The following is a 14,672-nucleotide window of genomic DNA, read 5'->3' as shown; positions in this document are numbered from 1 at the left end:
CAGAGCAGGGATCGAACCTGTGTCAAATCACTCTGCACTGGCAGGTGGATTCCCATCCACTGTGCCACCAGGAAAGTCCTGATGCATGTCTTAAAGAAAGGCCCTTTCTCATCTGTGCAGCCCCCTCTGGTTCCCCTGTAATCACTCTCCTTAAAAAAAAAAGAAAAACCTCATTAAAAAAATATTTTTTCCTTCCAAACGTTATCTTTTCATGCAAACTCAAATGGGCTGCTTCCATTTCCTTGGCCCCTACACAGCCTGACTTTCTCCCACCCCCACCTCTGCAGAAGGTGCCCCCGAAGTCTGGAATGACCAGCCAAACGCCCAGCCCAGCTGGTATTTTCCTATCCTTGCTACCATCCACGCTGAGGAGTCCCAGACCCAACTGGCAACCTAGGAACCCCTGGCAAGCACCCTTTACCCCTACATTTTTGTTTTTGTCTGTTTGCTTTAATGCTTAAATAATTTTTTTCCATTTATTTATTTTTTGTCTGCACAGCTTGTGATATCTTAGTTCCCTGACCAGGGACTGAATTCAGGCCCTCAGTACTGAGGGCAGAGCCCTAACTACTGGACCACCAGGGAGGTCCCAATTTCTTATTTTTAAAGTTCCAACCTACTGAGAAATTAACACCTTGTCAATCTAGAACAACTGACAGTCATTCCTCATGCACTTCAGTAAGTCCCCGAGCTGGTAGAAGAAGGTTTATGCTATAGCACCTCCTCTCCCAAACCAGCTTCCATGACGGGGCCCCTGCTGCCCTCATTCCTTGCCTCACCCCCACCAACACTCACTTTTCCTACTCCCGAAAGTACAGCTCATGGCAACCTTTTAAAGAAAGTTTTAATGGGTGTCCCAGCAAACGCACTTTAAAAAAAGCCCCCTCTGAAAACCAGAGCTAACGAAAATGAATTGTGTTCATGGATTTTTTTTTTTTTAAGCCTTCTCTGGGTCAAAAAGGTATCGTTCTGAATACTTGAGTTTTGTCTCATGTGCTTGTTTTTTTTTAGATCTCCTGAGATCTCAAGGAGAGCTCAAGCCCATTTTCCTCAATGAGAGAGCCTCTGAGCTCGGTGGGGCTCAGCTTCCTGGCCCCTTCCTGCCTTGGATTCTTTCCCGCAAACCAGTCGTTGCTTCCATGACACTGTGACAGGGAATGTTCCACAAAGGCCATGAGCCGGATCACAGCCCACCTGCTATGACAACTCTGTGCTGGAAAACACATGAGCCAGAGAGCTCTTACCCGGAAGAAACATCTTGAGCTCTCAAGATCATAAGACAGAAAACAATAAAATTCTGTAAAGCAGTTATCCTTCAATTAATAAATAAATTAGAAAACAATCTCTCGCACATCATTAGTGCAGTTTAGAGGAAGTGTTTCTTTACTCCCACTGTGAATTCAGCCAGCATTTCGATGGGTCTGGATCTTATAAGCATAACCATACCACATGGGTTTGGAAAACCGGTCTGTGTTCCTCTCTTCCAAAGAGACTATGGAATAAGGGTTCTCATTCTTCAGGATCCGAGGCGCCCAGAGATCCGGGGCCCAGGAGGGCTGCCAGCCCCTGCCTTCTTGTGCCTGCCAGGCCTTCTTTCTCGCCACACTGTAGGCCATACCTTAGTCTGCAGCCACCGTCAGTCCTTGCCCCTGCAGCAGCAAGAACGTTCTAGCTACTCTCAGGCTGCTACTCATATCCTGTTTCCAGAAGTATCATTTCCTCAGCCATCTTTTGAACCTTTAATCAGGGACATTATGTTCTTTCTTTGTTTTTAACTTTTCATGTTGGAGTACAGTTGACTAACAATGTTGTGTTAATTTCAGGTGGACAGCAAAGTGGCTCAGTTACACATATACGTGCATCTCCTCTCTTTCAAATTCTTTCCCCATTTGGGTTGCTACATAAAATTGAGCAGTGTTCCCTGTGCTATACAATAGGTCCTGTTGGTTATCCATTTTAAAATTGTGTAAGTATCACTCCTGAACTCCCTAACTATCCTTTCCCCAGACTCTTCCCCCATTAGTTCATTCTCCAAGTCTGTGAGTCTGTTTCTGTTTGGTAAATAAGCTCACCTGTATAATTTCTTTTTAGATTCTGCATACAAGTGCGTGTGCTGTGTACAAAGTTGCTTCAGTTGTGTCCGACTGTTTGCGACCCTATGAACTGTAGCCTGCCAGGCTCCTCTGTCCATAAGATTTTCCAGGCAAGGATACTGGAGTGAGTTGCCATGCCCTCTTCCAGGGGATCCTCCCCATCTACAGATCGAACCCATGTCTCTTATTATCTCCTGCATTGTTTGGCAGGTGGCAGGTGGGTTCTTTACCACTAGCACCACCTGGAAAGCCCCACATACAAGAGATATCATACCATAATTCTCTTTCTCTGACTTCATCAGTATGATAATCTTTAGGCCCATCCATGTTTCTGCAAATGGCATTATTTCATTCTTTTTAATGGCTGAGTAATATTCCATTGTACTAACCTCTAGAGTACTGTGGCTCAGACGATAAAGTGTCTGCCTGCAATGCGGGAGACCTGGGTTCAATCCCTGGGTCAGGAAGATCCCCCGGAAAAGAAAATGACAACCCACTCCAGTACTCTTGCCTGGAAAATCCCATTGACAGAGGAGCCTAATAGGCTACAGTCCATGGGGTTGCAAAGAGTCGGACACGACTGAGCAACTTCACTAGTTCAGTTCAGTTCAGTCACTCAGTCGTATCCGACTCTTTGCAACCCCATGAATCGCAGCATGCCAGGCCTCCCTGTCCATCACCAACTCCCGGACTTCACCCAAACTCATGTCCATTGAGTCGGTGATGCCATCCAGCCATCTCATTCTCTGTCGTCCCCTTCTCCTCCTGCCCCCAAGCCTTCCCAGCATCACAGTCTTTTCCAACGAGTCAACTCTTCGCATCAGGTGGCCAAAGTATTGGAGTTTCAGCTTTAGCATCAGTCCTTCCAATGAACACCCAGGACTGATCCCCTTTAGAATGGACTGGTTGGATCTCCTTGCAGTCCAAGGGACTCTAAAGAGCAACTTCACTAAAATAAACTAAATATTCCATTGTACATACGTACCAAATCTTCTTTATCTATCCAATACTTAATTTTTTTGCTCTAAATTCCCCACTGACTCCTGCTGCACTTAAAGCAAAACCTGACTTCCTTACAAAAGTGCCATAAAAGGCCAGGATTGGCCTGCTTTCTGATTCCTGGATCATCACTGCCCCCCATCTCCCAACCCCACCCCAGGTTCTCTCTCCTGGGATACACTAAACTGCACCCCACCCGCACCCCTGCTGGTGGGCCCTGGCTTGTGTACACCAGTAGAATTCTCCTGGTCACCGAGATTGGCTGTGGCGGAGGCACATGCCCCCAAATGGTTCAATCCTAGGGCTTTCCTTCCACAGCTTTTCTCCATAGATAAGGCCTTGGACACATGTAGGCTCTAGAGCAGTGGTCCCCAACCTTCGTGGCACCAGGGACTAGTAACATGGAAGATAATTTCTCCATGGCCCGGGAGTGGGATGGGTGGGGTGGGGATGGTTCAGGCAGAAATGCGAGGGGCAGGAAGCTGCAGAGGAAGCTTCGCTGGCTTGCCTGCCGCTCACCTCCTGCTGTGCGGCCCAGGTCCTAACTGGCTGTGAACCAGTACCAGTTCTTGGCTCAGAGACTGGGGACCCCTGCTCTAGAACCGTGGGCAGCTGTGCTGCGACTATAAGAAGGGGCCACCTTGAATGTAGGAGGAGACTAACCCTGGCAAGGCGAGACTGGGAACAGAACCCACATTGCTGGTGACTTCATCTAGTCTCCAGATGAGACGATCCTGAAGCCCACATGTGTTTGATCCACACGGATGGAGACATTCCCTCTGGAAGCGGCCGGTGAGGGACACTGTGTGACTCCTGCATGACAGCTTCTAGAGAGGCCCCAGCTGACCAGCTCCTCACACTGTTTCCACATCGTCACAGTACTTACTGCTGTCTGAAGGGGCTCTTATGCTTTGGGTTGTCAGCTGCTCATGTCTGACCCACTAGAGCAGGGGACTCATCTGTACTTGTTCAAGTTGCTCCTGCAGGGGTGGCACATGGCGGGTGCTCAGTGAATACTGGTGAATGGCCGATGACCTAACTCTTTTATTTTGACCAGGCCGCGTGGCTCGTGGGATCTTGGTTCCCCGACCAGTGGCCCCTGCAGTGGAAGTGCAGAGTCTTAACCACTGGACCACTAGGGAAGTCCCATCACCAAGTGTTTCTTTTCTCTCTGCTGTTGCTGTCCTCACTGCCTGAAACAGTCCCAACCCCTTTCTCCAGCCAATGCTACCCCCCCTTCTCAACTGCAGGTCGCCTATCATGCTCTGAGACCCCTGCCTGGGCCCCCACCTCAAGCTATCTTCCCTGAGTCCCAGGGAGAGCCCAACTTACAAGACTCTTGGCAGCAAATGTCAGTTCACATCTCTGGCTCCCCATTCTTCATCCATTTGACAGTTTAGCTGAATACCTACTATGAGACAGGCGCTGTGGAGGCTGGGAAAATAGCACTTGGCAAACTGCATAAATACTGCATTCATGGATCTTACATTCTAGTGAGGGAAAGACAGTAACAAGCGAATAAGGAGAAGACATGATCTGACAGCTGAATACTATGAAGGAAAATGAAGCGGAGGGGAGCGGAGGTGGTGGGGGATGAGCCGACAACTGGGGAAGTCAGGGGTGACTTAAAGGGGAAGGTGACATTTGAACAAGGACTTTAATGAAGTAAGGGAGTTAGCCAAGTGGCTAAATACAGAGGTATAAATTTGAGAAACCTCAGCATGTGAATGGTATTTAAAGCCATGAGCTTCTAGAGCATCATGAAGGGAGTGATTGTGGATATACAGGTGGAGTTCAGGACTGAACCTGGGGCCTGGGAAGGTTTAGAGGTCACGGACAAGAGGAGCAACCCATAAAGGAGATAAGGAGCAATGGGAAAGCTGGAAAGAAATCAGGAAAGCCTGGTATCCTAGAAACCAGGACGGAAGAGTTTCAAGGTAGGAAGTAACCAACCGTGCCAAATGTCATGGACAAAAGGTCTGAGAAGTGGCCATTGGATGAAGAATATGGAGGTCACTGGTGACTTTGATAAGGGGGCAGAGACTGAAACTGCTAACACGTTGGGACGAATATGTGAAAAGCTGTATGTATCAAGATGTTCTTTGTGGCACCGTTTGTAAGATGGGAAATCTGGAACTTGAATATTCAACAAGAAGAAATTGGTTGTGGCAGATAAGGTGCATAGAGATGGCTGGATGGCATCACTGACTTGATGGACGTGAGTCTGAGTGAACTCCGGGAGTTGGTGATGGACAGGGAGGCCTGGCGTGCTGCGATTCATGGGGTAGAAAAGAGTCCAACACAACTGAGCGACTGAATTGAACTGAAGCAACAAAACACTATGTAGCCATTAAAATAGTGCTCTAGAATGTGAGAAGTGTTCCATTTATGTTACTAAGTGAACAGGCTGGTCACAGAACAACATACACATTAAGAATCTATTTTTGTATTTGATATGTGTTAGTTGCTCAGTCCTGCCTGAACTCTTCCAGATCCCATGGGGAACTCTTTGTGATCCCACAAGGCTCCTCTGTCCATGGATTTCTCCAGGCAAGAATGCTGGAGTGGGTTGCCATTTCCTCCTGCAAGGGATCTTCCCCACCCAGGGACTGAGCCTGCGTCTTCTGCATTGCGGCCAGATTCTTTACCACTTAGCTACCAGGGACACCCTGTTTGATAGCACAATAGAAGGTAAAGCATGGGTTGGCAAACATTTTTTGTAAATGGCCAGACAGTAAATGTTTTAGGCTTTGTGGGCATTCAGCTTTAACGTGGAAGATGTCATAGACAAAATGTCAGTGAATGAGATGGTGGCTATGTTTCAATAAAACATTATTTATGGACCCTGAAATTTGAATTTCAGGATTTCCATGTATCATGAAATATTCTATTTGTCTCCCCAAGCTTTAAAAAGAGTATAAAGACCATTCTTTGCCCACTGAGCAGGAAAACTAGAATAGGGTTGGATTTGCCCTGCAGGCTAGTTTGCCTGCCTAGTCGTTCCCTGCACCTTGTGTATTTCGTTGTTGCTGTTTCCCAAAATACTTATCACTCTTTAATAGACTAGATAATTTATTTTTAAAATACATTTACTGTTTGTGATCCACACCCCTCTTTTCTCTCTCAGCCTCCAAGAATTCAAGCTCCAAGAGCTGCAAGTTATTTTATTCATTGATGTATCCCAGGCTCCTAGATAAAATGCCTGGGACACGGTAACAGATTATTAAACAGTTGTTGAATGTATTAATCAATTCTAAAAGAAATCATCTCTGACTATTCATGGGAAGGACTGACGCTGAACATGAAAATTCCGATACTTTGGCCACCTGATGCGAAGAAAAGACACTGATGCTGGGAAAGTCTGAGGGCAAGAAAAGGGGAGGGCAGAGGATGAAATGGTTGGAGAGCATCACTGACTCAATGGACATGAGTTTACGCAAACTCCGGGAGATAGGGAAAGACAGAGGAGCCTGGCAGTTCACGGGAGTGACAAAGAGTCGACACGACTTAGACGTCTGAACAATAACAACTCGTATAATTAGCAACCTAACATACAAAACAACAAACCTATAAACCTTCTTCCGTGGACCCCCAACCCTAGGAAAGTCCACAACTTGCGGGGGTCCTGGTGCCCACTTTTCGAAATCCGCCCCTCAACCTCCCAGCCGAGCACACGCAGTTCACTCCCCGTGACGCAGCCTTGACGCCACTAGGAGACGCCCAAGCGGCCGCCCGCTAGGCACACACACCAATCCCACGTGACCGGTGTCGCACCCGGTGAGCGTCACGTGACTGACTCAGTTTTCCTCCAATCGTTGCACACGTTGTGGGGATTCCATCCAGGACCTGACCTGAGCCTTAAAACACCCTATTCCCCCGCCAGCCAAACTGGCCGGCTCCGTCAGCAAGCTGGGCGGCGGTGTCTGTTAAGAACCTACTCGTAAAGCCGCTTCGGGGAAGACGGGGCCTACAACGTGCTCAATCCCGGAAGTGACGGCTCCCAGAGGGGCCGGAAGTGGCAGTGGAGGGAGGGAAGATGGCGGAGGTGGTGAGTCCGGTGCCCGGGGCGGGGCGGAGGGAGCCAGGGGAGGTGGGTAGAGCCCGAGGCCCCCCAGTAGCCGACCCTGGCGCCGCGCTGTCTCCCCAGGGGGAGATAATCGAGGGCTGCCGCCTGCCTGTGCTGCGGCGGAACCAGGACAACGAAGATGAGTGGCGTGAGTGACGTCGGGGGGCGGGGCTAAGGAACCTGAGGGCGAGGGGCGGGGGGAGAGTCAACCGAACCCCGGGGAGGGGGTGGGGCCTCTAGAATCCTGGAGCGGGCGGGGCGCAGATACTCAGGAGGGGCGTGGCTTTTAGCCTTTAGAGCTGGTCAGGGCAGGGCTTGAAGAGGGGATGGCACTTGGTGCCTAACCGGCGCTTGTGAGAGCGGTTCCAAGTGCTGGGGCTTTAGGGTTCGGGCCTGGTGGTGGAGTTCAGGTCGTAGGAGGGTGGAGCTTCATGGCCTGGCCAGTCTAAGGCCCTTGCCTTTGCTGTTCCCACAGCACTCGCTGAGATTCTGAGCGTGAAGGACATCAGTGGCCGGAAGCTTTTCTACGTCCATTACATTGATTGTGAGTTCTGGGCCGGGATGAGGTGGGGCTGGAGGGTTGGGGGGCAGCCTCTGGCACTCCTTCCTGAGCCATACCCACTGCTGCAGTCAACAAACGCCTGGATGAATGGGTGACCCACGAGCGGCTGGACCTGAAGAAGATCCAGTTCCCCAAGAAAGAGGCCAAGACCCCCACTAAGAACGGACTTCCTGGGTCCCGACCCGGCTCTCCAGAGAGAGAGGTGGTGAGTAGGTCCCCTGCTTCACCTCTTCTCTCCTGCCTACTTTTAAAATCTCTTGGCCTCAGTGGCTCCCAGATGGGTGAGAGGCTGTGCCCTCCCACCCTGGCTTCAGCTTGTAAAGGATGGGGCCCAGACTGCAGATGTAGCTTCCAGAGTCCAGTGACTGTACCTGTGTCCTTGAGAGGGCAGAGGGTGGGGTTTGATCACTCCATGCCGAGGGGGCCCTACTCCCCTTCCCCATCCCACCACCATCCCAGCCCCAGAGGAAGACCCTGGACCTATCTCTACAGCCGGCCTCCGCCCAGGCCAGCGGGAAGACCTTGCCAATCCCGGTTCAGATCACACTCCGCTTCAACCTGCCCAAGGAGCGGGAGGCCATTCCCGGTGGCGAGCCCGACCAGCCGCTCTCCTCCAGCTCCTGCCTGCAGCCCAACCACCGCTCAACGGTACCCTCAGCAATTCCAGGGACCTTGCTTTCCTCTCAGGTCCCGCCTTCTCTACCTTCTGACCCACCTGTCCTGGTTTCTCTCTGCAGAAACGGAAGGTGGAGGTGGTTTCACCAGCAACTCCAGTGCCCAGCGAGACAGCCCCAGCCTCAGTTTTCCCCCAGGTGAGTCCCCAAGCCATCTCTTCTGCCCTCCTACCCTCTGATAGCCCCTTTTGGGCTCACCTCACAGCCACTCTTTCTGTCCCTCCACTATCATTTGCAGAATGGATCAGCCCGGAGGGCAGTGGCAGCTCAGCCTGGGCGGAAGCGGAAATCGAATTGTTTGGGCACTGATGAGGTAGGTCTGGGGAGGAGGGAAGGTGGGTGAAACGAAGGGGACATAAGGAGGGCACAGGGTTTAGTGACTACTTTAAAAATGAACAAGGGATACTGGGCAGAAAGGGTGTTGGAATTAGGAGTGAGGCGGAACTGATTCAGATCCTGCACTAGGTGATCTTTTTCACCTTCCAGGTGAAAATCATCCATGTCTTGGTTTCTTCAGTTGGCAAGTGGGGATTGCAGTACCTCCCCTAGGAGGGTCGCTGTTAGGTTTGGGCAAGGAAACCTGTGGAAGGGCTGTGAGCTGTAGAGTGTGCTGCTTGAGTTGTCTTCTGTAACCTGGTATCTTTCACGGGCCCTGGGCAGGACTCCCAGGACAGCTCAGATGGAATCCCGTCCGCTCCTCGCATGACTGGGAGCCTGGTATCTGACCGGAGCCACGACGACATCGTCACCCGGATGAAGAACATCGAGTGCATCGAGCTGGGCCGGCACCGCCTCAAGCCCTGGTACTTCTCCCCGTACCCTCAGGAGCTTACCGCGCTGCCCGTCCTCTACCTCTGCGAGTTCTGCCTCAAGTATGGCCGAAGCCTCAAGTGTCTGCAGCGTCACTTGGTATGGGGAGTCCCAGGGGCCACCCCCCTAGCAGCACCCCCTCACCTCCGCCCCTGTGCCTGATTCTCCTCTCTTCCTCAGACCAAGTGTGACCTGCGACATCCTCCCGGCAATGAGATCTACCGCAAGGGCACCATCTCCTTCTTTGAGATCGACGGACGTAAGAACAAGGTCAGGGGCTGAGGGGCAGCGGGAAGGCTTTGGTGCCGGGAGTCTGGGGGAGTTGAGTGAGTAGCTTCTTCCAGTTCCAGAAGACACTGACCGTTACAGGGGACAGATCTCTTCACCACATTTACTGCATTCTTGCCGTAGGCCGGGTGCTGGTAGATACAGAGTGACCAGGAATTTGACAAAATCTCTGTTCTCTGAGAGCTCACAGGGGAAGACAAACAGGCCAGTAGCAGTTTGGATCCCAGTGTGATATGTTTCATGAGAAAAGTGGGCTGTCAGGATCCCAGGGTGATCAGCAAGGCTTCAAAGAGGAGGTAACCTCTGAACCTTGACACAAGGGTAGGGTGGGTACAGGAATCCCCAGCAGTGGGTTCTGAAGGGCTGGAGTGGACGTACTGGCAGAGCCCAGAGACCCTGCAGGTTCAGTTCTAGACCACTGTGACAAGGTGAGCATTGAAATAAAGCAGTCACGAGAGTGTTTCTGGTTTCCCAAACTCTATAAAAGTTATATTTATGTTGTGCCATACTCTATTAAGGGTGCAATAACAGTATCTCAAAAAAATTACAGTGGTAACATCAAAAACCACTGATTACTGTAACAAATACAATAATAATGAAGAGGTTTGGAATATTGCAAGAATTATGAAAAGGTGACGAGATGCGACATGAGCAAATGCTGTTGGGAAAATGGCACTGATAAACTCAAGGCAGGGTTGCCACAAACCTGTTTAAAAAAAAAGCAATCTCTGTGAAAGCTAATAAAATGAGGTGTGCCTGTGCAGACAGGGAGCATCGAAGAGCTGTCCTTCCAGCTGGAGCGCAGACAGGATGAAGGAAGGCTCTGTTACAAGGAGAGAGTTCAGGTGGTGGGACTGAGGTCAGCTGGGAAGTGGGGACATTACAGGTCTGGGGCTTCACACCTGCCTTATTCTGGCTGTGAGGAGGAAGGGAATAGCCTGCAAGGACCTTTAAGAGTGAAAGGCCTCCATCCCTGGGCCCTGGAGGGTGGGGAGGGAAGGACAATCACTGACTGGCAGGAGAGCGCTCTGGCTTGAGTGCTGGGGGAGCTTAAGAGAAAGATGCTGCTTTAACCACCGTTAACTGTGTTAGGTGCAGGCTTGGGTATCCCAAGTGACCATGCCTCCTGCTGCTGCTGCTAAGTCACTTCAGTCGTGTCCAACTCTGTGCAACCCCATAGACGGCAGCCCACCAGGCTCTCCCGTCCCTGGGATTCTCCAGGCAAGAACACTGGAGTGGGTTGCTATTTCCTTCTCCAGTGCATAAAAATGAAAGTGAAGTCGCTCAGTCGTGCCCGACTCTCAGCGACCCCACGGACTGCAGCCCACCAGGCTCCTCTGTCCATGGGATTTTCCAGGCAAGAGTACTAGAGTGGGGTGCCATTGCCTTCTCTTAGCCTAGCAGGTGCTTAAAAAGCCTCCGGTGATATACAGTAGAGTTGTGAGCATGGAGTATAGTAGCAAGATGAATTTTACTGGGGCAGCCCTTGAGAGACCCCAGACTTCTTCACCCGTGTTGTAGACGAGCAGATGTGTTTTCAGGACGTGTGACTGGGCAAGAGAGTACTGTGGCTTTTTGACAGCTGGACTCCTGAGACTGTCACACAGGCAGAGCTTTTCTCATAAGCCTTGGTCAGTCTTCCTGGGGGGGCACGCATCAGTTTGTTGACTGGTAACTGTGGCAGAGGGCAGTGGAAGCCTTCCAGGCCAGTTAGGTGGCGGTACGGGGAGTAGGAGCAAACCTGCCCAGCTCACCTGGAGGTTGGTGCTTGAATACCATCACAGCTGGAACAGGGACTCCTGGATGCTAAGAAGGGCCCATGCCTAGGGACAGCCTGGCCCATGGATGGGTTCAGGCCCCAGGGAGGAAGGCTTAACCCTGTCAGCCTGGGGGAAAAAGAAGCTCCAAGCTGACCCCAGCCTGACGGCCACACTCCAAGAGAGCCACCGGGGTGGTGACAGACCTTGTCTTTTGCAGAGTTACTCCCAAAACCTGTGTCTTCTGGCTAAGTGTTTCCTCGACCACAAGACGCTGTACTATGACACAGACCCTTTCCTCTTCTACGTCATGACAGAGTACGACTGCAAGGGCTTCCATATAGTGGGCTACTTCTCCAAGGTGAGCACTCCTGCAGGTGGTCCTTCAGTCCTGCCCTGAGCTGGGTCCCTCCCCTCACACTCACTCCAGCCCGGCTTTTCCAGGAAAAGGAGTCCACGGAAGACTACAACGTGGCCTGCATCCTGACCCTGCCCCCCTACCAGCGCCGGGGCTACGGAAAGCTGCTGATCGAGTTCAGTGAGTACTTGCGCTGCTGGCCGGGGGCCGGGGTGGGAGCAGGCAGGCCCAGGCCCCCGGGCTGCACACACAGACGGACGGGGCTGCTGTGTTCCCAGCCCTGGCCTTGCAGTCCAGTCACCGGGGGAACTGGCCAGGAATAAAGGTGGGCCCCTTCCAAGGTTCTCTCCGTTCTGTGGTGACTCCCCTGCTCGTCTGCACTAGGCTCTCAGTCCCTCGTAGTTCCTTGGCCATGGTGCTGAGCACCATTCAGCTGTTCCCAAATCTGACTCATCAGCCCCTGCCCAGGGCCATGGGCAGAAGCTGAGTGAGCCACTCTTGATCAGCTGTCTGGGCCTGTGCAGTTGTACACGTTCCTGGGCAAGGACCTGTGGCTCATTTCTCCACTTGTTGCCTGAGCTTTGCAGACAGTGGATGTCACGTCAACATGACTCACAGGGGATCTGGCCTCTGCCCTTTGTCAAATGTAAACTCTGCATTGGCCTCCAAAGCCCCTTTCACTGCCCAGCCTCCTCCCCTCATTCTGTTCACCTCACTGTTCACTGCACCCTTGGGATAACCAAGCTCTGACCTGGGAGATGAGGAGGGAGCCTTGGCTCCCTGATGAAGACGTGGAGGCCTGACTTGATCACAGCTCACCTTGAGAAGTTTTATTGGTAGAAAGATGCCAAGATGGGGTCATATCTTCAGGAAGCCCTGTCTGGCAGGGCAGGAGGATGGTTAGGAAACTCAGCTTAAGCCTTGGAGCTCAGACCCAGTGGAGATGGGATGTGTGCGGGGCCACCAAGGAGACGTGCTCATTGTGCCTGGCAGGAGCAGACAGGATACCAGAAGCACCAGTTCAGGCAGCTCCTGGGGGCGGGGGGATTCACTGGGAGGGGCCAGGAGTCCCTGCCACTAAGGAGGCAAGCGTGGCCTCCAGTTGATTGGTCAGGACTCTGCACGCACACCTGCCCAGCAAAGCTGAGTGAGAACTCCAATGAGCCCCTTCTCTCTCCCCTGCTTCCTGCCTCCAAAGCAGAGGCCTCTCTGTCCTCCCTACCAGGCTGTTTGGTGGAAGTCACAGGAGGTTGGGCAAGAGGGTCAGACTGGCTAATAAAGACGTATCAAGGGGAAAGCAGAAAGGCTACGCTCCAACACAAGGCTCGTGATGACTGAGGGTGAAGAAGGGCTTCTAGAAACAGTGGAGACATCTCAGGGCCCTGATGAGAAAAATGACTCTGTCCAACAGATGTGAAACTGCTCAGGGTTTTGCAGGGCTTGAGGGTCTCACCAGGAACTGCCTGCCCAGTGGTCACCTGGGTAGGAGGGCAGAGCAGTAGAATTGGGAGGGAGAGCGCCCTGGCAAAGGCAGTTACTGCTGAGGAATGGCCTCCTCTGACTGGGAAGTGCTGTGGCATCACTCTCCTTAATTCCTCCAGCCACCCAGCCTGGTCTTAGAACCGCTGATGCTTCTCTGTTCACAGCTGGGGGACTGTTGTGACTGAGAATCTGAGCATCCTCAGGCCTGGACCAGAGGTGGGGCCTGGCCCACTTTTCTCCTCACATACCCAGTGTGGTAGGACCGAGGAAAACTGGAGGCATTTTCTTTCCACAAGCCATTCTCTGCACTTCCCGTCCCACCTGTAAGCCCTTGCGGGCTCCTGGTTGACTGTAGCTTCAGCACACAGCTGAAGAGTAGGCATGCTAGTCCTTTAGAGCAAACTAAGGCACCGAACAGACAAGCCACATACCCAGACCACAGAACCACCACGTGGCCGGCCCAAGACGGGGCCATGCGGTCTGCCCGATCGCCTGCGTTCTTAAGACACTAGTGACATAATACCGTGATCGTTTATCCACCTTCTCCTGCTCCATTGCTTTAGGCTATGAACTCTCCAAAGTGGAAGGGAAAACGGGGACCCCTGAGAAGCCCCTCTCGGACCTTGGCCTCCTGTCCTACCGAAGCTACTGGTCCCAGACCATCCTGGAGATCTTGATGGGGTTGAAGTCAGAGAGCGGGGAGAGGCCACAGATCACCATCAAGTGAGCCTGGCCCTGCCTACCCGGGGGTGCATGGCATGACCTTCTGTTCCCGGGCTTTCTCACTCCTTGGGCTACTGGGGCCTGGGCAGAGATGGAGGCCCCCAGGGGACCTGATCTTTGCCCTCCCACAGTGAGATCAGTGAAATTACCAGCATCAAGAAGGAGGATGTCATATCCACTCTACAGTACCTCAACCTCATCAACTACTACAAGGTAGGGAGGCAGGCAGGGGGAGACAGGTGTGTGCAGGGATCCCGAGTACAGGCCCGCCTGAGCTGACCTGCCTGGCCCCATCTCCTGTCCAGGGCCAGTATATCCTCACCCTGTCGGAAGACATCGTGGATGGGCACGAACGGGCTATGCTCAAACGGCTTCTTCGGATCGACTCCAAGTGTCTGCACTTCACTCCCAAGGACTGGAGCAAGAGGGGAAAGTGGTGACCGGACGCTGCCCGGGGAATGCCGGCAAAGACAGCAGAACTGAAGCTGGCAGCCATCTTGCCCCCAGCAGGGTCTCCAAGAGGCACACCAAGGGAGACAGGGCTGAGGACCACTCCAAAAGGAGAGGACGGGCCTGGTCAAGGCTAGCTGGTGCCCAGCACCAAGGCGAGCTCAGGGCTCACGGCAACTCCACGGTCAGCTGGCTGCAGGCCCAGGCCTGCTGTGAACCAGGGACCAGAGGGAGCCAGGCAGCTGTGTATATAGGAAGATGGGGGGTGGGGTGCCTTGTACAGAGGACTGACGGCTGTACAAATTTCTTTTGTAAAGTAGGAGCTGGGGTGTGGTGGGTACTGGTTGCAAAATTATGGCCTCTTCTGCCCCACTGCCCCCTGGCAATAAATTGTTCCTAGAGGTCAGAGC

The 14,672-nt window shown here is 52.4% G+C and overlaps 1 protein-coding gene across 4 annotated transcripts; it reads left to right on the top strand.

The window, feature by feature from the left end:
• Positions 1 to 7,128: 7,128 nt before the first annotated feature.
• KAT5 (lysine acetyltransferase 5) lies at positions 7,129 to 14,558 on the top strand. Of its 4 annotated transcripts, XM_068976609.1 has the most exons (14): positions 7,129 to 7,140; positions 7,240 to 7,306; positions 7,634 to 7,702; positions 7,789 to 7,925; positions 8,213 to 8,368; positions 8,458 to 8,532; positions 8,633 to 8,707; positions 9,055 to 9,303; positions 9,385 to 9,474; positions 11,470 to 11,610; positions 11,694 to 11,787; positions 13,653 to 13,812; positions 13,944 to 14,025; positions 14,118 to 14,558. In XM_068976609.1, exons 1-14 carry the CDS (start codon positions 7,129 to 7,131, stop codon positions 14,250 to 14,252), a joined length of 1,542 nt encoding a protein of 513 aa, XP_068832710.1. In that variant the 3' UTR covers positions 14,253 to 14,558. The 4 variants fall into 4 exon arrangements, with proteins under 4 accessions (XP_068832710.1, XP_068832712.1, XP_068832709.1 ...); XM_068976611.1 differs by lacking the exon at positions 8,213 to 8,368; XM_068976608.1 differs by having other exon boundaries at positions 7,129 to 7,306.
• The last annotated feature ends 114 nt before the right edge of the window (positions 14,559 to 14,672 follow it).

Source organism: Capricornis sumatraensis, chromosome 8 (genome assembly GCF_032405125.1).
Source record: "Capricornis sumatraensis isolate serow.1 chromosome 8, serow.2, whole genome shotgun sequence".
NCBI classification, from domain to species: domain Eukaryota; kingdom Metazoa; phylum Chordata; class Mammalia; order Artiodactyla; family Bovidae; genus Capricornis; species Capricornis sumatraensis.
This window is presented reverse-complemented; position numbering and strand designations above follow the sequence as displayed.

Coding starts and splice junctions, on each gene's coding strand:
- KAT5 (XM_068976608.1), top strand. CDS start 7,129: ATGGCGGAGGTGGTGAGTCCGGTGCCCGGGGCGGGGCGGAGGGAGCCA. Junction 7,703..7,788: donor CTACGTCCATTACATTGATT/GTGAGTTCTGGG, acceptor CCACTGCTGCAG/TCAACAAACGCCTGGATGAA. Junction 7,926..8,212: donor GCTCTCCAGAGAGAGAGGTG/GTGAGTAGGTCC, acceptor CTATCTCTACAG/CCGGCCTCCGCCCAGGCCAG.